This window comes from Nycticebus coucang, chromosome 22 (assembly GCF_027406575.1).
Source record: "Nycticebus coucang isolate mNycCou1 chromosome 22, mNycCou1.pri, whole genome shotgun sequence".
Lineage (NCBI taxonomy): Eukaryota > Metazoa > Chordata > Mammalia > Primates > Lorisidae > Nycticebus > Nycticebus coucang.
In genome coordinates, this window is record NC_069801.1 from 6584320 (window position 1) to 6608179 (window position 23860).

General features: G+C 46.1%; 1 protein-coding gene across 2 annotated transcripts in view; it reads left to right on the forward strand.

Annotated features, from left to right (window-relative positions):
• The first annotated feature begins 10114 nt into the window (after positions 1 to 10114).
• The window catches only part of SLC25A33 (solute carrier family 25 member 33), a 38077-nt gene continuing 24331 nt past the window's right edge, over positions 10115 to 23860 (forward strand). For both annotated transcript variants that reach the window (XM_053576047.1, XM_053576048.1), the window contains exon 1: positions 10115 to 10405. In XM_053576047.1, the coding sequence (XP_053432022.1) occupies positions 10350 to 10405 (56 nt within the window). In that variant the 5' untranslated portion in view covers positions 10115 to 10349. The remainder of the gene's footprint in view (positions 10406 to 23860) is intronic.

Genomic DNA, 23860 nt, shown 5'->3' on the forward strand with positions numbered 1-23860 from the left:
GTACCTGCCATGACTCCCAGTTAGTTTTTTTTCTATTTTTAGTAGAGACGGGGTCTCACTCTTGCTCAGGCTGGTCTCGAACTCCTGAGCTCAAGCAATCCACCTGCCTCTGCTTCCCAAAGTGCTAGGATTACAGGCATGAGCCACTGCACCAGGCCCCCAGTCCATCTTTAGGAACAAGCACAGGAGCTCCATTGCACCAGCCCCCCAGCCTGGCTCCCAAGCCTTTTAGAACTTGGTACATTTTCTTCTTCAAGGACTAAAGGGCCCTACGGAGCTCACCTGCTGTGGGTGCCCCATGCCTTGCCTGGGTTTGCAACAGAAGAAGAGCAAGTCTGTATAGTGCTATGATGCAATGTGTGCTTAAATGAATGAGCAGGGTCTGCCCTGCCTCTCTCGCTCCTGCTTTGCATAGCTTGCTACCCTAACCCAGTGGTTGGGAACAATTGTGGGTCCATACTCTGCTGCTGTTCCTCGCTGTCAGATGGTCCAGCATTCCTCAACATCCAGAGAGCAACACACCCTCTCCCCAACTCTGGGCCACATTCTAAGGACAAGAACCTGGAATCCCACTTCTTGTGCCAAGGATTCTCAAAGTCTCTTGCCCAATAGCCTTTCCGACTGTGAGTTGCCCTCCTGATACCGGAATTTCGCTCTTCAGTAGGTCCTTGGTCTCAGGGATTTGAAGAATGAACCCATGGACCACAGATCAGTGGTAAGATAGGACTTTTATTAGAAATTAGAAAGGAATACAGAAGAAGTAAAAAGCACCAGAGCTTCTGGAAGGGGGAAAGAATGGAAGAACTCCTGCAGGAGTCTCCAGGTGGACTCCTTTATCTAGGGGTTTTAAGTCTAGAGGATTACACATGGCTGGCACTCGGTAACAAATGAATGAATGTAGTTCTTCCTTCACTAGGGCGAGGTTATCAAGTCCTCTACAGTCTTTGTTCCTGAGAAGGGATTAGAGTGTGTGCTCCTACCCAAGGTGGAACCACCCAAAAAACCATCACAGGCTGCTTTGTTTGTGATCTTATCAGAGTCCAGAGGGTGTATCCCGAAAAAGGCAGTCTGCTTGTGCCTGGAAATGGTGGTCTGACTTCTGAGCTCACCTGGGCCTAGAGAATGGGGGACTCCCTGTCTAGCCCTGAGTGATGGAATCCTGTATCACTCCCACAACCACATCACTCACTGTGGCTTAAACCCGTATCGAGGCTGGACAGTCAACAGCAGGACAATAATGGAGCTTACGTCCACTGGGTACTTTCTCAATCCCAGGCACAATTATCTTCCAGAATCCTCACCACACCCCTCTGAGGCAGGTACTAGTATTACCCATCTTCCCTTTATAGTTGGAAAACAGAGGCTTAGAGAGGTTAAGTGAGTTGTTCGGGGTTCTGGGATTTAAACCCACATAGCCTAATGCCAGGGTGGTAACACTTGACCTCTGCCCCAGCTCAGGGTAGCACATTCTGCAGGCAGGGGTAGCTGGGCTCAATTCACGACTCCGGGCAACTTATTTAACTTCTTGTTAAGCTCTGTTTGCTCATCTGTAAAATAGGGATAATAAGAGGGCATGGCTTGTGGGGATACTTATGAGTTCAGGTACAGGTTGTGCTGGGGCATGCTCAGTGCTCAAGGATGGATGGGTGCTCTTGCAGCCGGTAAGGTGAGGTCCTTACGAATACACCCCCTCCTAGGGTTGTTGGGAGGATGAAATGAAACACAGATCCACTATCCTTCATCCCCAATTCTAAAACCCCCCAAATTCTGAAAGCTGAAGGGAAAGTCCCACAGCAACTGAGCCTGATCGGCTTCACCTCACTGGGAGGCAAACTCTCCCCTTATCTGCTCTCAAGGATGTTTACAGGGTGTTTTTAAATCCTATGCGGTGTGACTACTCCAAACCATTACGCACTTGATGCCCAGGCCAGGGGTGTCATTTAATCTGTGGTACACGTACTATCTGTCTGACTGCTCTAAATAGTCAGAACAACTTTGCTTGTGAAATACATTGTGGGTTCTGGATAAAGGATTGTGATTATAGCATCCTCCACACAAAGTAGGCATACAGCAGGTGCTTGATAAATGACAATTCTCTCTTCCTTTAGGATGATGTGTGTCCTTAACCGTTTTCTCTCCAGCCTGCCTGCTTTTGAGTTCTTGTGCATTTTATTTTATTTTGTTTTTTATTTTTTTAGAGACAGAGTCTTATTTTGTCGCCCTCGGTAGAGTGCAGTGTTGTCACAGCTCACAGTAACCTCCAACTCCCGGGCTTATGCGATTCTCTTGCCTCAGCCTCCTGAGTAGCTGGGACTACAGGTGCCCACCACAACGCCCGGCTATTTTTTTATTGTAGTTTGGCCGGGGTCGGGTTAGTACCCGCCACCCTCAGAACATAGGGCCGTACTCACTGAGCCACAGGTGCCGCCCAAGTTCTTGTGCGTTTTTTTTTTTTTTTTTTGAGACAGAGTCTCACAATGTCACCCTCAGTAGAGTGCCATGGCGTCACAGCTCACAGCAACCACAAACTATTGGGCTTAAGCGATTCTCTTGCCTCAGCCTCCGGAGTAGCTGGGACTACAGGCGCCCGCCACAATGCCCAGCTATTTTTTGTTGTTGTTGTTGCAGTTGTCATTGTTGTTTAGCAGGCCCGGATAGGGTTCGAACCTGCCACCCTCAGTGCATGTGGCCGGTGCCATAACCACTGTACTACAGGCGCCGAGCCTTCTTGTGCATTTTAATTGGTGCAAATAGATATTAGTGAGAATCCTGTTCTGACTACTAGGCATTCAGAACTAATCATAGGCAGAGCTCTAGGCCCTTTACATGGCCTACCTCAGCTACTGCCTAAGGAAAGATTATATAACCTGGCATTCGGCAACAGGACCCTATGCTCTACTGCCTCACATACTCTGGGACAAAGGGAAGAGTGGGAGGGAAGGAGGAGGGAGGAAAAAGGGCAGCGTCCATTCTGGCAGTGCCTGCCCAGCCGGCCAGTCCAATGACAGGTGTCATTGGATATTGAGTTCAATATCCAATATCTCAATATGAATTGAGTATCAATTCATATTGAGTATCCACCAAATTCCAAGTATTCAAAATATATTAGAAACAGGCTGGCCTAGGGAACCTATAATCCTAGCATTTGGGGAGGCAGAAAGGTCTCTTGAGGCCAGGAGTTTGAGATCAGCCTGAGAAACACAGTGAGACCCTGTCTTTACCAAAAAAGAAATTATCTGGGAGTGTTGGTGTGCACCTGTAGTCCCAGCTACTGGGGAGGCTAAGGCAAGAAGCTCACTTAAGCCCAGGTGCTTCCCTTCTAAGAAAGGATCAGGGAAACTCACCGACAGGAACAAAAACTCACAGAGATTTTGAAAAAAAACAAATTTCATCCCGGAAGGCATAGAGATTGACACTCTTGGGCAGTGACTTTTTCTCCTCACAGCTGGAACAAGACCAGCCTTTCATTCAGGAAAAGGCTTGACTTTCCAAGTCTCCTGCAGGTGAGATCTTTTAGGAGAAATGACCAGAGAGACCAGTGGCCTGCTGGGCCCTTGTTCTTTGCCACCAAACCACACTACCTTCCCCTGCTGCCCCTGGGCAGAAACAGGCCTTGCAGTTTCCCTGCATTCTGAGTGAGGCCTCCCAAGAGAGACACCAGCTCCAGACTTTGGCTCTCCGCAAAACTGGAACGTTCCTTACAATTCTCTGCAAAGACATGAACTGCCAAACCCTCGGGAGTGGGGGTATGTTTTTCTAATAGCTGGCAGCTTTTGCAGAAAAACAAAGATTAAAGAAGCAATTAGAGGTTCACCAGTCAGCAGAGGAGAGAGCAAGAAGAAACCTCAGCAGGTCAGCAAGAAGCTTTAAAATTTGAATGATTAAAAAAGTCCAAATAAGCGTCTCTTCTCTCCCCACACTGAGCTGGGGATCCAGGGACACCTAAGTGGATCTTTGTGCCTAACTAACTGGGCACTTCCTCACCTCTAAAGCTGACATGTTCTACATACATGTATATTATATATGTAGTCCGCCTGGCTTTTTTACTTCATGCTCAACTTGATTGAAATATAATTTTTTTTTTTTAGAGACAGAGTCTCACCATGTTGCCCTTGGTAGAGTGCTGTGGCATCACAGCTCATAGCAACCTCCAACTCCTGGGCTTAGGCGATTCTCTTGCCTCAGCCTCCTGAGTAGCTGGGACCCACCACAACGCCCAGCTTTTTTTTTTATTGCAGTTTGGCCAGGGCTGGGATCAAACCCACCACCCTTGGTATATGGGCTGGTACTCTACTCACTGAGCAACAGGCACTGCCCTGACATATAATTTACATACAAGAAAATGCACCTACTTGTATTTTAAGTGTAACTTTTAATGAGTTTTATCCTGATTTTATGTGTGTATATGTATGTATGTGTTAACGCTGATCAAAGTATAAAACATTTTCTTTTTTGGGGACGGTGCCTGTGGCTCAGTGAACAGGGCGCCGGCCCCATATGCCTGAGGGTGGCGGGTTCAAACCCGGCCCCGGCTGAACTGCAACAAAAAAATAGCCTGGCACTGTGGCGGGCGCCTGTAGTCCCAGCTACTCGGGAGGCTGAGGCAGGAGAATCGCCTAAGCCCAGGAGTTGGAGGTTGCTGTGAGCTGTGTGATGCCACGGCACTCTACCAAGGGCGATAAAGTGAAACTCTGTCTCTACAAAAAAAAAAAAAAAAAAGAAATTTTTTTTTTTTTTCCGCAGTTTTTGGCCGAGGCTGGGTTTGAACCCACCAGCTCCGGCATATGGAGCCAGCACCCTACTCCTTGAGCCATAGGCGCCACCCAGTATAAAACATTTTCATCACCCTAAGAAGTTTCCTCTAGCTTCTTTGTAGTCAATTCCCAAACCATCCCCAGCCCCAGGTGTCCCTGATCTGTTCTCAGTCACTCCAGATTAGTTTTGCCTTTTCCAGAATTTCATATAAATGAAATCATGCATGCTTTTATGTCCGCCTCTTTCTGTTTCATTGATACTATTGTAAATAGAATTTTAATTTTATTTATTTATTTATTTATTTTTTGAGACATAGTCTCAAGCTTTTGCCCTGGGTAGAGTGCCATGGCAACATCATAACTCATAGCAACCTCCAACTCTTGGGCTCAAACGATCCTCTTGCCTCAGTTTTTTGTATTTTTAGTGGAGACCAGGGTCTCACTTGGGCTCAGACTGTTCTTGAATCCAGAAGGTCAAGTAATCCATCCACCTTGGCCTCCCAGAGTGCTAGGATTACAGGCATGAGCCACCCAGCCGTAAATAACTTTTTTGTTATTGTTGGAGACCGAGTCTCACTTTGTGGCCCTCAGTAGGTGCTGTGGCGTCACATCTCACAGCAATCTCAAACTCTTAGATTCAAGCGATTCTCTTGCCTCAGCCTCCCAAGTAGCTGGGACTACAGGCGCCCATCACAATACCTGGCTATTTTTAGAGACGAGGTCTTGCTGTGACTCAGGTTGGTCTCAAACCTATGAGCTCAGGCAATCTACCCTCCTCGGCCTCCCAGAGTGCTACCCTGTTTCCCCGAAAATAAGACAGTGTCTTATTTTAAGGTGTGCTCCCAAAGATGCGTTAGGTCTTATTTTCAGGAGACGTCTTATCTTTCCTGTAAGGAGGTCTTATTTTCGGAGGATGTCTTATTTTCGGGAAAACAGGGTAGGATTACAGGCATACACCATCACACCCGGCCCCCATAAATAGAATTTTTAAAAATATATATGTATTTTTAGGCCAGGCATGTTGGCTCACACCTGTAATCCTAGCACTCTGGGAGGCTAAGGTGGGTGGATTGCCCAAGGTCAGGTATTGGAGACCAGTCTGAGCAAGAGCAAGACCCTATCTCTAAAAACAGCAGGGTGTTGGGTGGGCACCTTTAGTCCCAGCTACTTGGAAAGCTGAGACAAGATAACTGTTTTTTTTTTTTTGAGACAGAGTCTCACTATGTGGTCCTCGGTAGAGTGCTGTTGCATCACAGCTCACAGCAACCTCAAACTCTTGGGCTCAAGTGATTCTCTTGCCTCAGCCTTCCAAATAGCTGTTGCGGTTGTCATTGATGTTTAGCTGGCCTGGGCCGAGTTTGAACTTGCCACCATCAGTGCATGTGGTCAGCGCCATAACCACTGTGCTATGAGCATCGCCGCAAGAGGATAACTTGAGCCCAAGAATTTGAGGCTGCTGTGAGCTACAACGCCATTGCACTCTACTGAGGGTGACCAATTGAGACTCCGTCTGAATAAAAATAAATAAATAAATTATATCTATTTATTTATCTATCTATATATGTATATGTATACATATGTATATGTATATATAGTTTGTTTTAGAGATGGGGGTCTGTCCCACTATGTTACCAAGGTTGGACATGAACTCCAGGGTTCAAATGATCCTCCTACCTCAGCCTCACAAGTAGCTGGGACTACAGATGTGCGCCCCTGCACCAGGTTATAAATAGATATATTTCAAAAATCATATTCAAATTGCTTGCAGCTGCAAATAATTGTTTTTGTCTATTGACCTTATTTTGTGTGACTTTACTAAATTCACTAGTTAATCCTAGTAATTGTCACAGATTCGTTAGAATTTTCTAGTAAACAGTTACATCATCTGTGACTAAGGATGGTTTTACTTCTTCCTTTCCATTTTTTTTTTTTCTTTTCCATTCTTTACACCTTTTTTCTTGTTCTTGCCTCACTGCACTGTCTAGGACCTCCAGCACAATGCCAAATAAGAGGTAAGAGGCAAGCTTGGGGGATGGTTACAGGGGCAGGCAGTAAGTTGTTTACCATAGTGTGATGTTAGCTGTAGGTTTGTGTGGGAGCCTTTTATCAGACAGAAGAAGTCCCTCCTGGGCCCAGTTTGCTGGGAGGTATTTCATGAAGGGGTGTTCAGTTTTTTTTGTTTTGAGACAGTCTGGCTCTGTTGTCCTGGCTAGAGTGCAGTGGTGTCATCATAGCTCACTGCAACTTCAAACTCCAGGGCTCAAGTTATTCTCCGGCCTCAGCCTCCTGAGTAGCTGGGATTGAAGAGGTGAACAATAGAGCTGGATAATTTTTTCTATTTTTAGTATTGACATCATCTTGCTTTTGCTCAGGCTGCTCTTGGGAACTCCAGAGCTCAAGCAGTCCTCTTACTTTGGCCTCCCAGAGTTGGAGGATTATAGGCAGGCATCCAGCCGGGTGTTCTGTGTTGTCCAATGCTTTTACACGCCTATTGACGTAATCATCCGGTTTTTCTCCTTTATTTATTTATTTAGAGACAGAGTCTCACTATATCACCCTCAGTAGAGTGTCATGGTATCAGAGCTCACAGCAACCTCAAATTCTTGGGCTTAAACAATTCTCTTGCCTCAGCCTCCCAAGTAGCTGGGACTACAGGTGCCCAGCTGTTTTCTTGTTGCAGTTATTGTTTAGCAGGCCCGGGTTAGGTTCAAACCTGCCAGCCTTGGTGTATGTGGTGGGCACCCTCCCCACTGAGCTATGAGTGCTGCCTCCTTTATTCTTTTAATATGCTAAATTATGCGAGTTGATTTTTGAATGTTAAACCAATCTTTCACACCTCATTTGGTCAGGAAGTATTATCCTTTCTCCATATTGTTGGATTTAATCACTAATGTTCTATTAGGGGGCGTTATTTATTTGAATCTCTCCTATCCCTCCAAGAACACTTTCAGCAGAGTAAAGGCTCTGTAAATATGTATGGAATGAATGGATCAGAGCGTCTCCTCAATGTGGGATGCTGGCTCAAAGGACCTGTGCACTTCCACATTTTGATAGAAATTTCCAGAGTTCCCTCTGAAATGTCCCCGTCTTCACTCCCACTGACACATATGCCTGGGAATGAATGCTGGGAGCCATATGGTGCAGCAACTGTGCCCCAACAGCCCCAGGGAGCAGAAGTGCTCAGTTTCCTCACCAAGCACCAGGAGGCTTCACCAAGAAGCCAAGACCTAAGATGGAGCAGAAGGAGTCTGGCCAGCAGAGGAATGGAGTTGGCTTAATCCAGGGAAATAGCGTGTTCAAAGGCTCCAAGGCATGCAAGATCCTTGCATCAGCCACTAACTGGCCCTGTGACCCGGGGCAAATCTATCCTGCTTATCCATGAGAGAGAGTCCAAGGCAACAGGACTAACAAACATCCTGAGTATACAATGAGTTAACAGACAAAAGACCTTGGGGAGCACTATTGACAAGTAGGTGGGGAGACCTGTTTATGTCTCCAGCAGAGCAGCTAACTGCTAATTCTTGGGAAAAGAAGACAGGAGGCCAGATGCTACCTTAGAGTTAGGAGTGTGGTTCCCAGTCTTAAACTGCTCTGTGAAAAAGGAGCAAAGGTGAAGGGCTGTGCTCTGAGGATGGTATCACCTAGGACTTAGAATCCTGCCCAGAGAGAAGTAGTTCCCTCTGAGAGTTAACAGCCTGGAAATACTCTCCTCTGGCTCTACCACTGCCTCATAAATCATCTTCGGCTAAGATGAACGAGACTCTTAAGCAACTAAATCAAGGGATTTGGTAGAACCAGGAAGCACTAAGAAACTAACCTTTCCCCTTGTCTTTCCTTCCTCACTTCTTTTTCCATATATATCTTGAGCATTAGTATGGTTTCTCCTCCTTCTAGGCCTGGGAGCAATGGTTTTAATTGAGTAATCACTGTATTTGCATGACTGCTCCCAAGAGTTGTTTTTATTTAAAGAGTCCCAGCAATCAAATATAGATTGGCTCCATAACTCCTGTGTTTGCACACAATTCTCCTGCTACTTAAGCTCTGTGTTTACACACAGGACATGAGCAGCTTGGTCTGGTCAAGGGACTGCTTTCCACAGCTCTGGGAGACAGAAGACAAAGGGTTGTTCTGTTCTCTATCTGGTGCCTCTGGAGTGGAATGAAAGTGGGGGTAACAGATTGAAGGGGTGAAGAAATGGCTCCTTGAGAGCAGGTAGAAGATTTTTGCTACAAAGTTGATGAAGACTATGAAGACTTGAATTCCATTGCAGCAGTGGAAGGAACACAGAAAAAGAGATGGAGAGATGGATTTGGGAGAACTTTGGGGGCTAAAAGTTCCAGATGAGTGATGGGTTGCTGAGAGAGAGAGAGAAAACACACACACACACACACACACACACACACACACACACACACACACGAGACTCCAAGGCAACAAGAAAGCGTCTGGCATTGATGCCTCATCAGGACAGGAAATAGGAGAGGCAGAGCATATGTGGGGGAGGAGAAGAATGATGAAGTTCAATTGGGGACATTACTCATTAGTTCCCTGGGCATAGTACTAGATGGCAAGTACTGTGTTAGGAACAACCTTGAACAAACGAAACAAGGTTCTTGCTCTCCTACAGGGTGGGAAGGACAACTTAAATCAACAAATAATCGTAGAAGCCTAATTCAATCTAGTCACATGATAGTGCTGTAAAGGTGGCCAGGGAAGGCTTCTGCCATCATTTGGGGGAAGACCTGGAGGTTAGCAGATGGCAGGCTGAGTTTGACAGTGGCCCCTGGGCACCCACACGGAAGAGCAGTTTGGATACCTAAGTTTGGACTGAAAATCATCAGAAAAGATAGGCCAAAAGCATATTGCAAAATATACGCAGCATTCAACACTATTTATAGGAAGATCAAAAATACACATCATGACCTGTGGGTACACTTGGGATTTAGGTTGTTTAGATCATGTTTTTTTCCTACTACGGGTTGGTGAGTACAGAGATGTAAGATGTAATATGTAATTTGTATACCTTTTTGCACACGTAAATAGCACAAAGTAAACTTTAAGAAAAACATATAAGGTGTTGGGCGTCACTAGGCTTCGCCAAACCTGACTTCGCTGCTAGGGAGCCACAGCCGCATTTCCCCGCATCTTTCTGCGCTCGGGATCTGGCCTAGGCCAGCCAGGCACCAGCCAGCGGCTGGGGGCGGGCCTCCCTCCAGGCTGCTCAGTGGTCCCGCCCACATCCGCCCTCCGACCAATAGGCGCGCGGTATCCGGGCCCACACCCCCCGCCGCGCCCCGCCCAGCGCGCGCCGTATGACGTCACGGTCCGGCCCGTGGCCACGTGACGGCGGCGCTCCTGGCTCCAGTTTGCAGCCCGGCTCTCGCCGCAGAAGCTGGTGAGGCGCCGGCGGCCACGCCGCGAAGGGCGCCGAGCTAGCCGAGCCGAGCGGGGCGTTGGGACCCGCGCGCGCATGGAGGCTGCGCTGTCGGCCGCCTGAGGGCAGTAGGGCGAACGGACCCGGCGACCTCGCGCATCCCTCGAGCCACCAGGCGCCCACGGCACCGGGCGGCGACGGGCCGCTGAGCCGGCGCGGCCATGGCGACGGGCACTCAGCAGAAGGAGAACACGCTGCTTCACCTCTTCGCCGGAGGGTGCGTACCCTGGGCTGATACCGCGCGCCCTTTCACTCGCGACCCCATCAGCCTCTTTCCCGGGCGCGGCGCCGGTGCCTGTGGGGAGGAAGTCTCGGCGTCGGGGGCCGCTGGGGAGGGGTCGGACCTCTCCCATTTTCACCACACCCTGACCGCATCCCTGGAGGGTGATTGTTCCCCCGCGCTAATCGCGCTCCCACCGCCCATCCTCCTCCTCTCGGCATCCCCAGCTCTCTCTCCTTTTGAACAATTACTGGCTGATGTGAGTGTCACTCGAGAGCGGTCCTGCCTGACCACTGTGGCTGCGGCTGTCCACTCCCCCCGTGGCTTTTCCCCGAAGTGCTGCGTTTCAGAGCCCTGGGTAGTAGGCTTGCTGATGTCGGGTCTGCCCTAGAGTCCTCATGGTTGCGTAGGATAATTCAGACAGTCGAAAGGCCGCAGGTGCTGTACATCAACAAGGGCCTGGAAAGTGCTAGTGATGGTGGCCAGCAACACGTGGGGCGGTTAAAAGAGGGACCATGTAAGAATGTGAGGTCAGGAAGGTGTGTTGAAATGCTTTTCACCGGCTGGCGGATGCTTCCAGCGCCGGAGACCAAATAATTGTAAGAAAATGTGCCTTGTTTTGAAAGCTGCATTTATTTCGCTCCTCAGGCACCATAAATTTTTTCAGTGATGGGGCTGAGAAGAGAGCTGATCGCCTCGTGCCCCCCCCCCAATAGAAGTTAAAATGTTTTTGAGTATTCATAATTTTTTTTATCATAGCTGGTGGCTTTGGGTCCTTTTGAAGGATTGCAGATGTTGGACTCAGGTCTGGCACAGCAATTTTTTGGGGTGGGGGGGTTGTCTGGGGCTGGGTTTGAACCTGCCACCTCCGGCATATGGGACCAGCGCCCTACCCCTTTGAGCCACAGACGCAGCCCTGGCACAGCAATTTTTAAGTGTAGGACATTTTGCAAGAAATATAATTTATCCTTGATTATCATCTTGAGTATTCTAGTTGCAGTCTGGACTGCTACCTAGATATCTTCCCTATTACAAACAATGGTTGAGAAACTTATCTTCCACAATAACTGTGATGAAAGCTCCTGAATTCTTTGTGCTTTTATTGTATGCAGTCACTGGCTTACTTTTGGGTTGTTTTGTTTCTTTGTTTGGTTTTTTTTTGGAGACAGTCTCGCTTTGTTGCCCAGGCTAGAGTGCCATTATATCAGCTTAGCTCACAGTAACCTCAGACTCCTGAGCTGGAAGGATCCTCCAGCCTAGGCCTCCCAGACTGCTAAAAATATAGGCATGAGCCACTGTGTCTAGCCAGGCTTACTTTCTACAACCTGCAAACTTTGGGGTGGTGGTGGTGGTGGTTCATAGATAAGAAGAATTTCTCATTTATCTTTTTCCTGTTAATCCCTCTCAACCCTTCCTACCTGTCCAGATTGATACTTCCTTTGAGAGTAACACAGGGGCAAGTGTCTTAAATTAAGACACTCTCTATATACATTTATCATTCTTGGGGATTTTAAACAACTTGGCTATATTTTTAAAGTTTTACACTTTTCAAAGCCAAGAAGAATTTTTTAAAAATGTCTCTGTGTTCCAAACTCAGAGAGTTACATGCTGGAGCAGCCTCTACTGGGGCTCACTGCAGAACTGATGGCCCTGTCCTGTGCACCCTTCGCAGTGCCCTCTGGCTGCCAATTCTACTGGAGCAGCAGCCTTTACCTTGTGGTGGAGGAAAATTGCAGGGGGTAGCACAGCTCGCCAGGATTGATTAAGATGTAGGCAGTTTATTAGGGTAGTGCCTGAAGCCATTGTATTTAACAAGCTTCAGTTCCTTCATTAACAGCAGTTAGGGATTAAAGAAAGAAAACAGTTTCAAAAAGGATATTTTCAGAGTAACTAACTGGATTTTAATCCATTCTCACTAGCACACCCCACACACACACTTTTTTTTTTTTTAAGACAGAGTCTCTGTGTGCTGGGTAGAGTGCCATGGTGTCCTACCTCACAGCAAACTCAAACTCTTGGCCTCAAGCAATCCCCTTGCCTCAGCCTCTCAACTAACCTAAAATATTTTTTAAGAGTTGTTTTTTTTTTTTTTTTTTTTTTTTTTTGAGACAGAGCCTTAAGCTGTTACCCTGGGTAGAGTGCTGTGGCATCACAGCTCACAGCAATCTCCAACTCCTGGGCTCAAGCGATTCTCCTGCCTCTGCCTCCCAAGTAGCTGGGATTACAGGCGCCTGCCACAATGCCCAGCTATTTTTTTGGTTGCAGCCATCATTGTTGTTTGGTGGGCCCTGGCTAGATTCAAACCTGCTAGCTCAGGTGTCTGGCTGGGCCCTTAGCCACTTGAGCCACAGGTGCCACGCCTAACCTAAAATATTTTGTTTCACTTTCCTTTAGGGTAGAACATGAAAGGAACTTAGTGTAAAATGGGTCTTTTATATAGTTAACGTGCCCAGCCATTTTGATTTTATTTATTTATTTTTTTTGTAGAGACAGAGTCTCACTTTTATGGCCCTCGGTAGAGTGCCATGGCATCACACAGCTCACAGCAACCTCCAACTCCTGGGCTTAAGCAATTCTCTTCTCCCAAGTAGCTGGGACTACAGGCGCCCGCCACAACGCCTGGCTATTTTTTGGTTGCAGTTCAGCCGGGGCCGGGTTTGAACCCGCCACCTTTGGTATATGGGGCCGGCGCCTTACTAATTGAGCCACAGGCGTCCCCCCCACTTTGATTTTTTTTTTTTTTTTTGTGGTTTTTTTTTGGCCAGGGCTGGGTTTGAACCAGCGCCCTACTCACTGAGCCACAGGCGCCGCCCCACTTTGATTTTTTTTTAAAGACAATTTGTTGGATTCTTTGTGAAAAGAAAAATACTCTTATATTAACCGGTAATAGTTGTATTTTTAATAGTGTGTTACCCATTAAGAAGTGAATGTGAGGCCCAGTGCAGTGGTTCACACCTGTAATCCTAACACTCTGGGAGGCCAAGGTGGGTGGAGTGCTTGAGCTCCGGAGTTCCAGACCAGCCTGAGCAAAAATGAGACCCCATCTCTACTAAAAGTAGAAAAACTGAGGCAAAAGGATCACTTGAGCCCAAGTTGGAGAATGCTGTTAGCTATGACACCACAGCACTCTACCCAGGGAGATAGCTTGAGACTCAGTCTCACACACACACAAAGTGAATGTGAGGAAAAACCACTCACAAATAACACCTAGAAATCAACACTTTAGGAAAGGTTCTACACATGCAAATATGTTAACTGGTATAATTTCATATTCATTTAAAAATAGGCTCATATTCTTTATATTCCTGTCTTAGCGATGTGGTATGTTGAGCTATGCTGGCAGTGTGGTAGTGTATTCTGCATCATTGATTGATGGCATTTGTCTATCATGCAATGCTTGGCTTGTGGGGAGATTGCAATGAAGAGGCGAACTGAGTTTCTAAGCCCAGGGACACATTCAGTGGATGTTAGAGTCATTTACAATAGGGCTAGCTAATTTATTCTGATTACATAATTTCTAACTCCTATCATTGCTCATTCTTTGCCATTATAAATAACCGGACGTCCTTATGTGTACATGTGTACTTTGTCTATTGCCTTTGGATAAACCAGAACAAGCACAGTTGCTGAGTTAAAACATTTTTAACGCTTTTGTTACTCAGCAGCACATTCATAAACTGTCCTTTAGGGTGGGTTACTTCTACAATAATGAATCTCATTTGATGTTGATTTTTAGTACCTTTGGTGTTTTTGCTATTTCTGCTTTCTTCTCTCCCAAGTCTGTGTGGTATTATTAAAACAAAAAAGTACTCACACACAGTTTGTTACTACATGACAAACCTGTCATTCCTTTTCTACTACAATAGACCCTGCATTCGTGACAACTTCCTTAAGTTGATATAATTTTCATAGACCAGACATGCACCACATGTCTGGTGTCAGTACAAGAGGCCTAGTTTCTTATGTTGACTACCCCTGTATGTTGAGCAGTGTATTACATTCCCTTGGGTGGTCAACTTACAGAGGTTCTACTGTAATTAAACCACTTCATTAAAAAAAAAAAAAAACACTGAGGGCTGGGTCAATAGCACTCTGGGAGGCGGAAATGGGTGGATTGCTTGAGCTCACGAGTTTGAGACCTGCCTAAGCAAAAGCGAGACCCCTGACTCTACTAAAAATAGAAAAACCAAGGCAAGAGGATCGTTTGAGCCCAAGTTGGAGGTTGCTGTGAGCTATGACACCATGGCATTCTACCCAGGGTGACAGCTTGAGACTCAGTCTCAAAAACAAAATAAAACCAAAAAACACTGAAATGCTCTGAAGCGGCCCTTCAATGTGTAGGCCTGATTTGTTGTGAATGAAAGTCCTGTACACTCTTCCTAATAAATGACTTGGGAGTTCTGGTTGTCTGGTTAGTGCTAGGGATATCATTCACCTGTTGGACAAGTGCTTAACATAACAGAATGGTAATTTAGGAAGTCTACCCAGCACCTGAAATAGCTGGGTTAAGCTGTCCTTAGATTTAGAAGTAGATGGCCTAGATTAGATGCTTTAGGTCTTACTTTGTTGGCATTTTTTTTTTTTGTCACCAAACAAAAAATAGCCTTTAAAATGTATTTTGATGGGAATGTGGTATGTATGTTTTTAAGATTATGAAACTATAGAATCCACAGATATTTTCAAAATTCAGTATTTTCCCTCCTGTTATGGGGAGCTGTTGCCAGGTCTACTTGGGTACTTGTCCCTACAAATTTAATCTTTTGCAGCTAATGGTTGGTTATTTTTGAAGTGTTACAGAATTCAGAGACGGTGCATGTTAATCTGTTTTCAGGGGAATGATGTAGAAAAGGTGCAAGACTTATTCAAAATGCTTAAAGAAATTTTGTTAAGTATAGTGTGTACATAGTTTGTATAAGTCTTACATAAATATTGTGCTATGAATATAAATTGACTTTGGTTTCATCCTATATGTGACACACATTTTTAAAAATTATTTGTACCCAAGAGTGGTGTCTCGCCTGTAATCCTAGTACTCTGGGAGCCTGAGGCAGGTGGATTGCTTGAGCTCATAAGTTTGAGACCAGCCTGAGCAAAAAGTGAGACCCCATCTCTACTAAAAATAGAAAAACTGAGGCAAGAGGATTGCTTGAGCCCAAGAGTTTGAGGTTGCTGTGAGCTATGACGCCATGGCACTTTACCCAGCGTGACAGCTTGAGACTCTGTCTCAAAAAAAAAAAAAAAAATTATTTGGTACTTGGGTTAAAAAACCCTGCCAGAATTAAAGTTTCATGAGAGTAGAAACCATGTCTGTGTTCTTACTGGTACATCCAAAGTACACATTATTTGTGAATTATGAACTTGGTTCTGTATTAAGATTTGTTGAAACCGTATTGACATAAGGTAACGTTATTTTGGATTTGTCTGTTTGTGAAAGATATGATTCTCTTCAGGTTCAGAAAGTACCAGAGATGGTTTTTTTGTGTGTGTGTGTGGTTTTTGGCCGGGGCTGTGTTTGAACCTGCCACCTCCGGCATATGGGACCGGCGCCCTACTCCTTGAGCCACAGGCGCTGCCCAGATTTTTTGTTTTGTTTTGTTTTGTTTGTTTGTTTGAGACAGAGCCTCAAGCTGTCGCCCTGGGTAGAGTGCTATGGTATCACAGCTCACAGCAACCTCCAACTGCTGGGCTCAAGTGATTCTCCTGCCTTCGCCTCCCAAGTAGCTCAGACTACAGGCGACCGCAAAAACATGCAGCTATTTTTTTTTGGTTGCAGCCATCATTGTTTTTTGGCGGGCCCGGGCTGGATTCAAACCCGCCAGCTCAGGTGTTATGTGGCTGGCACCTTAGCTGCTTGAGCCATAGGCGCCAAGCCAAGTACCAGAGTTTTTATTCATTTGGGTGCTATTGAAAATTTTCTTTCTAAATGAGATAGAAAATAGTAAATAGCATCTAGCAGAGAATTAGTTACATCCAAAATTATTTTGCTTTATTCAAGTGAATTCAGAATTTGCATAATCAAAATATCATGAGGCTGTACTAGCTATTCAGATAAAACCGTATAGAAAATTATAGTGTGCGGGCGGCGCCTGTGGCTCAGTCGGTAGGGCGCCGGCCCCATATACCGAGGGTGGCGGGTTCAAACCCGGCCCCGGCCAAACTGCAACCAAAAAATAGCTGGGCGTTGTGGCGGGCGCCTGTAGTCCCAGCTACTCGGGAGGCTGAGGCAAGAGAATCGCTTAAGCCCCAGGAGTTGGAGGTTGCTGTGAGCTGTGTGAGGCCACAGCACTCTACCGAGGGCCAAAAAGTGAGACTCTGTCTCTACAAAAAAAAAAGAAAGAAAGAAAATTATAGTGTGTACAGGAAAACAACAAATGTCTTTCAAGCAGTTATTACAGAGGTAGCAGATAAAAAAGAGAAATTACAAAAACTGTAAAGATGGGTGGTGGCTGTGGCTCAGTGAGTAGGGCGCCCGCCCCATATACCGAGTGTGGCAGATTCAAACCTGGCCCCGGCCAAACTGCAACAAAAAAATAGCCAGGCGTTGTGGTGGGCGCCTGTAGTCTTAGCTACTAGGGAGGCTGAGGCAAGAGAATCGCCTAAGCCCAGGAATTGGAGGTTGCTGTGAGCTGTGACGCCATGGCACTCTACCGAGGGCAACAAAGTGAAACTCTGTCTCTAAAAAAAAAAACTGTAAAGATCAGGATTACCTGGTACCTACCTGGCAGTACCAATTGTTGGCAGAACCCTTTGTGTACATATGTATAGCTGTGAGTGTGGAAATCAATTGCTTGGATAATGATTATTATAAAGAGTACATTGGCTTCGGCCTTAGTGCCTCATATGAGTATGTGTAGGAAACAGGTTCTTGTTGAATATAGCTAGTTTTAAAAATAGTCCTTTTTTCCAGGACTGGTGGCTCACATCTGTAATCCTAGCACTCTGAGAGACTGAGGTGGGTAGACTTGAGCCCTGGAGTTTAAGGTCAGCCTGAGCAAGAATGAGACCCCATTTTTACTAAAAATAGAAAAATTGGCCCAGCATTGTGTTGGACGCCATAGTCCCAGCTACTCCGAAGGCTGAGGCAGGAGAATCACTTGAGCATAGGAGTTTGAGATTGCTGTGAGCTAGGCTGTCACAGGGGCAACAAAGTGAGACTCAGGCTCAAAATATAAAAATATTCTCCTTGTTATTTGAAACTCAGTTAAAAGATAAAAATCTGTGTAATTAAAATGTTTTTTGTTGGCAGGCAAGGTGGCTCACACCTGTAATCCTAGCACTCTGGTTGGTGGATTGCTTGAGTTCATGAGATTGAGACCAGCCTGAGCAAGAGCAAGACCCCATCTGTACTAAAAATAGAAAAACTAAGGCAAGAGGATCACTTGAGCCCAAGAGTTGGAGGTTGCTGTGAGCTATAATAGGACGGCACTCTTGGGCAGGGTGACAGCTTGAGAGTCTGTCTCAAAAAAAAAAAAAAAAAAAAAATGTTTTGGGCCACACCTGTGGCTTAGTCGGTAAGGCGCTGGCCCCATATACTGAGGGTGGCAGGTTCAAACCCGACCCCGGCCAAACTGCAATCCCAAAATAGCCTGGCGTTGTGGTGGGCTCCTATAGTCCCAGCTACATGGGAGGTTGAGGCCGGAGAATCGCTTGAGCCCAGGAATTGGAGGTTGCTGTGAGCTGTGATACCATAGCACCCTACCCAGGGTGACAACTTGAGGCTCTGTCTCAAAAAAAAAAAAATCCAATTAATAGATTTTTTGTTTTGTTTTTTGAGACAGTCTCAAGCTATCCCCCTGGGTAGAGTGCCATGGCGTTACAGCTTACAGCAACCTCAAACTCGGGCTTAAGCGATTCTCTTGCCTCAGCCTCCCAAGTAGCTGGGACTACAGGTGCCCGCCACAAGGCCCAGCAAATTTTTTTTGTTGTTGTTATTGCAGTTGTCATTGTTGTTTTTAGCTGACCCAGTTCAAACCCACCAGCCTCAGTGTATGTGGCCAGTGCCCTACCCACTTAGCTACGTGTGCCGCCCAGTTCATAGATTTTTTAGAAAGTTAGGCAAATAGACTTCAAAGAGTGAAGTCTGTCTCTTGCGACTGCTCTTAGACATGTAATTTAACCACTGTCCACAGCCTTTCTGCTACTCTACTCAAACCTTTCAGATGTTTGCTCTGAATGGTTTCTCTGGACTTTGGCATCAGTGAATGGAGCAGTATTACCTTAGGAGCAGAATTAAATTAATATCCACAAAGTTTTCCTCATAGCCTCTTACAAACATGAGTCCTAACTGTTCTTTGGAAGATTATTTATAATAGTAAAACTTCTTAAGTAGCTTTTTGAAAAGTTTAGGCATAGATATTTTTGACTAAGCTCTTTTAGGAGGCTTTCAGTTGTAAGTAATAGAAAATTCACTTCAAACTGGATTAATGGCTTCCTCCCCAGGCCTGCTTGCCTCGTGCCAGGGAGCTGGGGTTCTAGAGGACTGTATAGCCCTCTACAGGGGCACCACGTCACCTGACTATATGACAGGCGGACAGGTGTCCAGGTGTCTGTGTGCCCTGCCAAAGAAAGACCAGGGAATGCTGGTTTACTGGTACATATGCCTGAATTCTAGAGGGAGCGTCAGGCCAAGGTTTACCTGAACAGTTTAGCAATGTTACTGTGGGACCCCTGTGTGCTCTGCCTTCCGGTGATTCTGCTTGATTTATTTATTTATTTTGTTTTTTTTGAGACAAGAGTCTCAGTTTATCACCCTGGGTAGAGTGCCATAGCATCACAGCTCACAGCAACCTCAAATTCTTGGGCTCAAGTGATTTTCTTGCCTCAGTCTCCTGAGTAGCTGTGACTACAGGCACCCACCACAACGCCCAGCTATTTTTAGAGATGGTGTCTTGCTCCTGCTCAGGCTGGTCTCAAACTCCTGAGCTCAAGCAATCCACCGGCCTTGGCCTCCCAGAGTGCTGGGATTACAGGCAGGAGTCACCACGGCCAGCCTTAATTCTGCTTGATTTTAAGGAGGGCCCCTGCATGGCCACAGAATGGCTTCAGGCTCCTTGTATCTCTCCCTTGATTGAACAGTCTTAAGCTGAATTCTGATTGGACCAACTTGGACCAACATGCCCATTGTTCTAAATCACTCATTCCCCCCAGAGGATTTAAGCTAAGTACCTTGGGCTGAATCATGTGTCCATCTCTAAACAGGTAACAGGGCAAAGTAGATGTTATTATGCTAACAGGCTTAGGAGAGTCAGGGCTAAAATGGGTTCATTCCTATTCAAACTGTATGGTTTAAGAAATTTGGGATCTTGGGCCGCGCCTGTGGCTCAGTCGGTAAGGCGCCAGCCCCATATACCAAGGGTGACGGGTTCAAACCCGGCCCCGGCCAAACTGCAACCAAAAAACAGCCGGGCGTTGTGGTGGGCGCCTGTAGTTCCAGCTACTCGGGAGGCTGAGGCAAGAGAATCGCTTAAGCCCAGGAGTTGGAGGTTGCTGTGAGCTGTGTGAGGCCACGGCACTCTACCGAGGGCCATAAGGTGAGACTCTGTCTCTACAAAAAAAAAAAAAAAGAAATTTGGGATCTTGGCTTGATGTCCGTAGCTAAGTGGTTAGAGTGCAGGCCACATACACCAAGGCTGGCAAGTTCAAACCTGGCCTGGGCCTGCTAAACAGTGACAAAAAAACAACAAAAAAATTCTGCTATGCAACAACAAAAAAAATTCTGCTATGAAATGTTATAAATTTCAGGAAGAATCTTTGGGAATTTTAGTATAATATTAGAATTTGTTTTCTTCTAATTAAGAGTGTTTTAGTGGATGTGTCCGATACAGCTTAATGACTATGCTTTATTTGATTTGTTTTGTTTTGTTTCGATGACTATCTTTTGGACATTTCACATCTTAAGTTTTTTTTCCCCAGTAGATAAGAAGGGGCTTACCTACTGGGTAGTTAACTTTATTGATATTGATAATACCGCAGTGCTTGGTTTACAGGGTTTTCTCATTTTTTCTTTTTCTTTTGAGATAGAGTCTCAAGCTGTCACCCTAGGTAGAGTGCTATGGCATCATAGCTCACAGCAACCTCCAACTCCTGGGCTTCAGCAATTCTCTTGCCTCATCCTCCCAAATAGCTGGGACTACAGGTGCTTGCCATAATGCCCGGCTATTTTTGGATGTAGTTGTCATTGTTGTTTGGCAGGCCCAGGCTGGATTTGAACCCTCCAGCTGTGGTGTATGTGACTGGTGCCTTAGCCGCTTGAGCTACAGGCGCTGAGCCTCTTTTTTTTTTTTTTTTTCCTGAGACAGTCTTAATATATTGCCCTTGGTAGAGTGCTGTGGCATCACAGCTCACAGCAACCTCCAACTAACTCTTGGGCTTAAGCAATTCTCTTGTCTCAGCCTCCCAAGTAGCTAAGACTGCAGGCGCCTGCCACGAAGCCCAGCTATTTGTTGTTGTTGTTGCAGTTGTCATTGTTGTTCAGCTGGCCCGGGCCAGGCTCGGACCCGACACCCTTGGTGTATGTGGCTGGCACCGTAACCACTGTGCTATGGGCGCTGAGCCTTTCCCATTTTTTCATTGTCTGTTGTGGCACTATGTGGCTGGCATGGTCCCTACCTTGTACACAAGGTATCTTTGTCACCACCACCCTCTCCTGCCATGGTCACAGTGTATAATTTATAAAAAAGTAACAATGGTATTGAGTGTGGCCTGCCACCCTCACAGGGGTCACGGAATGGCTGTCAGTAGGGAATTTGCTTTTCTGAACAATCACACCTTTCTGTCGGTAATTCTTTGATCAGGGCGTAGATTTGGATGACAGTTGGCCAAGGTAAGGAGTGCAAATGACTTAGGGACAAAGCAGTGGTGTTTAAACTTACTGACTTTCTGAGGAAAGAATTTACCCAAAAGGTATTTTTTCGGTGACTTGGAGTTATGCAGTTTGAACATAAATAGATTTCAGATATGTTTTTCTCTTACTCTGTAGTAGGTAAGTTTTCCAGTATTTTAAAATGTTAGACTTTTTAATTATTTTATTTTATTTTTTTAGACAGAGTCTCATGATGTTGCCCTCAGTAGAGTGCTATGGCATCACAGCAACCTCAAACTCTTGGGCTTAAGCGATTCTCTTGCTCAGCCTCCCAAGTAGCTGGGGCTATAGGCGCCTGCCACAATGCCCGGCTATTTTCTTGTTGCTGTTGTCATTGTTGTTTAGCTGCCCCGGTCCGGGCTCAAACCTGCCAGCCTCGGTGCATGTGGCTGGCGCCGTAACCCCTGTGCTATGGGCACCAAGCCAAAATGTTAGACTTTTTAAGTGTGGTTATTGTTAGAAGAGATAAGAGGAATTTATTTTGCGTGACTAGACATAGATTAGAATGAGTTTTTTAAAACCTCTATTTCTAAACACTCCTCATTGTATACTCCATTATATCTGGGTTTTTTTAGCTATATTCTAATACTTAAGAGCAAATTATATAGACTAATATTAAGTTGGGTTCACTTGTTTTGTTTTGTTTTTTAGAGACAGCTCAGGCTGGGTGCAGTGGATCATGACTGTAATCCTAGCACTCCGAAAGGGCGAGGGGAATGGATTATCTAAGCTCAGGAGTTCAAGACCAGCCTGAGCTAATGCAAGATCCCATCTGTAAAAATAACGGGGCATTGTGGAGGGTGCCTATAGTCCCAGCTACTTGGTAGGCTGAGGCAGGAGGATCACTTGAACCTAGGAATTTGAGGTTGCTCTGAGCTATGACACCACCGCACTGTTCCAAGGGTGACAAATTGAGACTCTGTCTCAAAAAAAAAAAAAAAAAAAAAAAGAGAGAGAGAGAGAGACAGAGTTCACTCTATTGCCCAGGCTGGAGTATTAATTACCTGATGACAGCTCACTGCAGACTTGAATTCCTGGGCTCAAGAGATTCTCTCTCCTTTGCCTCCCCAAGTGCTGGGATTATAGGCATGAGCCACTGTGTCTGGCCTCAGTTTTTTCTTTTCTTTTTTCTTTTCCTGAGACAGAGTCTCACTTTGTCACCTTCAGTAGAGTGCTCTGGCATCATAGTTCATAGCAACCTCAAACTCTTGGGCTCAAGTGATCCTCTTGTCTCAGCCTCCAAATAGCTGGGACTACAGGCACTCGCCACAATGCCTGGCTCTTTTTGGAGGCAGGGTCTTGCTCTGGCTCAGGTTGATCTCAACCTATGAGCTCAGGCAATCCACCCGCCTGGGCCAACCAGAGTGCTAGGATTATAGACATGAGCCACTACACCCAGCCTTGTTTTTTCTTGATTAATAAAAAAAAAAGGTATTAGGTTTTGGGGGTTTTTTTTGAGACAGTCTCAAGCTGTCACCTTGGGGTAGAGTGCTGTGGCATCACAGCTTACAGCAGCCTCCAACTCTTAGGCTTAAGCGATTGATTCTCTTGCCTCAGCCTCCCAAGAAGCTAGGACTACAGGCACCAACCACAACGCCTGGCTATTTTTTTGTTGCAGTTGTCATTGTTTTTTTAGCTGGCCCGGGCTGGGTGTAGTGGCTGGCGCCCTATCCACTTAAGCTAGGGGTGCCATCAAGGTATTAGGTTTTTTTTTTTTTTTCTTTTTTTTTTTTTTTGTAGAGACAGAGTCTCACGGTACCGCCCTTGGGTAGAGTGCCGTGGCGTCACACGGCTCACAGCAACCTCTAACCCTTGGGCTTACGCGATTCTCCTGCCTCAGCCTCCCGAGCAGCTGGGACTACAGGTGCCCGCCACAACACCCGGCTATTTTTCTGTTGCAGTTTGGCCAGGGCTAGGGTTTGAACCCACCACCCTCGGCATATGGGGCCGGCGCCCTACTCACTGAGCCACAGGCGCCGCCCAAGGTATTAGGTTTTTAAAGACCTAATTGTCTAATCAACAGTTTTCCTTTTTTTTTTTTTTGTAGAGACAGAGTCACTTTATTGCCTTCGGTAGAGTGCCGTGGCATCACACAGCTCACTGTAACCTCCAGCTTCTGGGCTTAGGTGATTCTGTTGCCTCAGCCTCCCCGGTAGCTGGGACTACAGGCACCTGCCACAGCGCCCCACTATTTTTTTTTTGTTGTTGATGCCGTCTAGCCATGGCCAGGCTCGAACTTGCCACCCTCGGTATATGGGTCCCACGCCCTACTCACTGAGCCACAGGTGCCACCCAATAGTTTTCCTTTTTTTTTTTGCAGAGTTTGACCAGGTTTGGGTTTAAACCTGCCACCTCCGGCATATGGGGCCAGCGCCCTACTCCTTTGAGCCACAGGGGCCGTCCAAGTTTTCCATTTTTTAAATGTAAATGTAAATAGTCTAAATTAGCTAACAAAGCTATATGCAAAGCAGGCACAGTGGCTCACACCTGTAATCAAAGCACTTTAGGAGGCTGAGGTGGGAGGATCACTTGAGCCCAGGAGTTCAAGGCTGCAATGAATTACGATCATGTCATTGCACTTGAACCTCGGT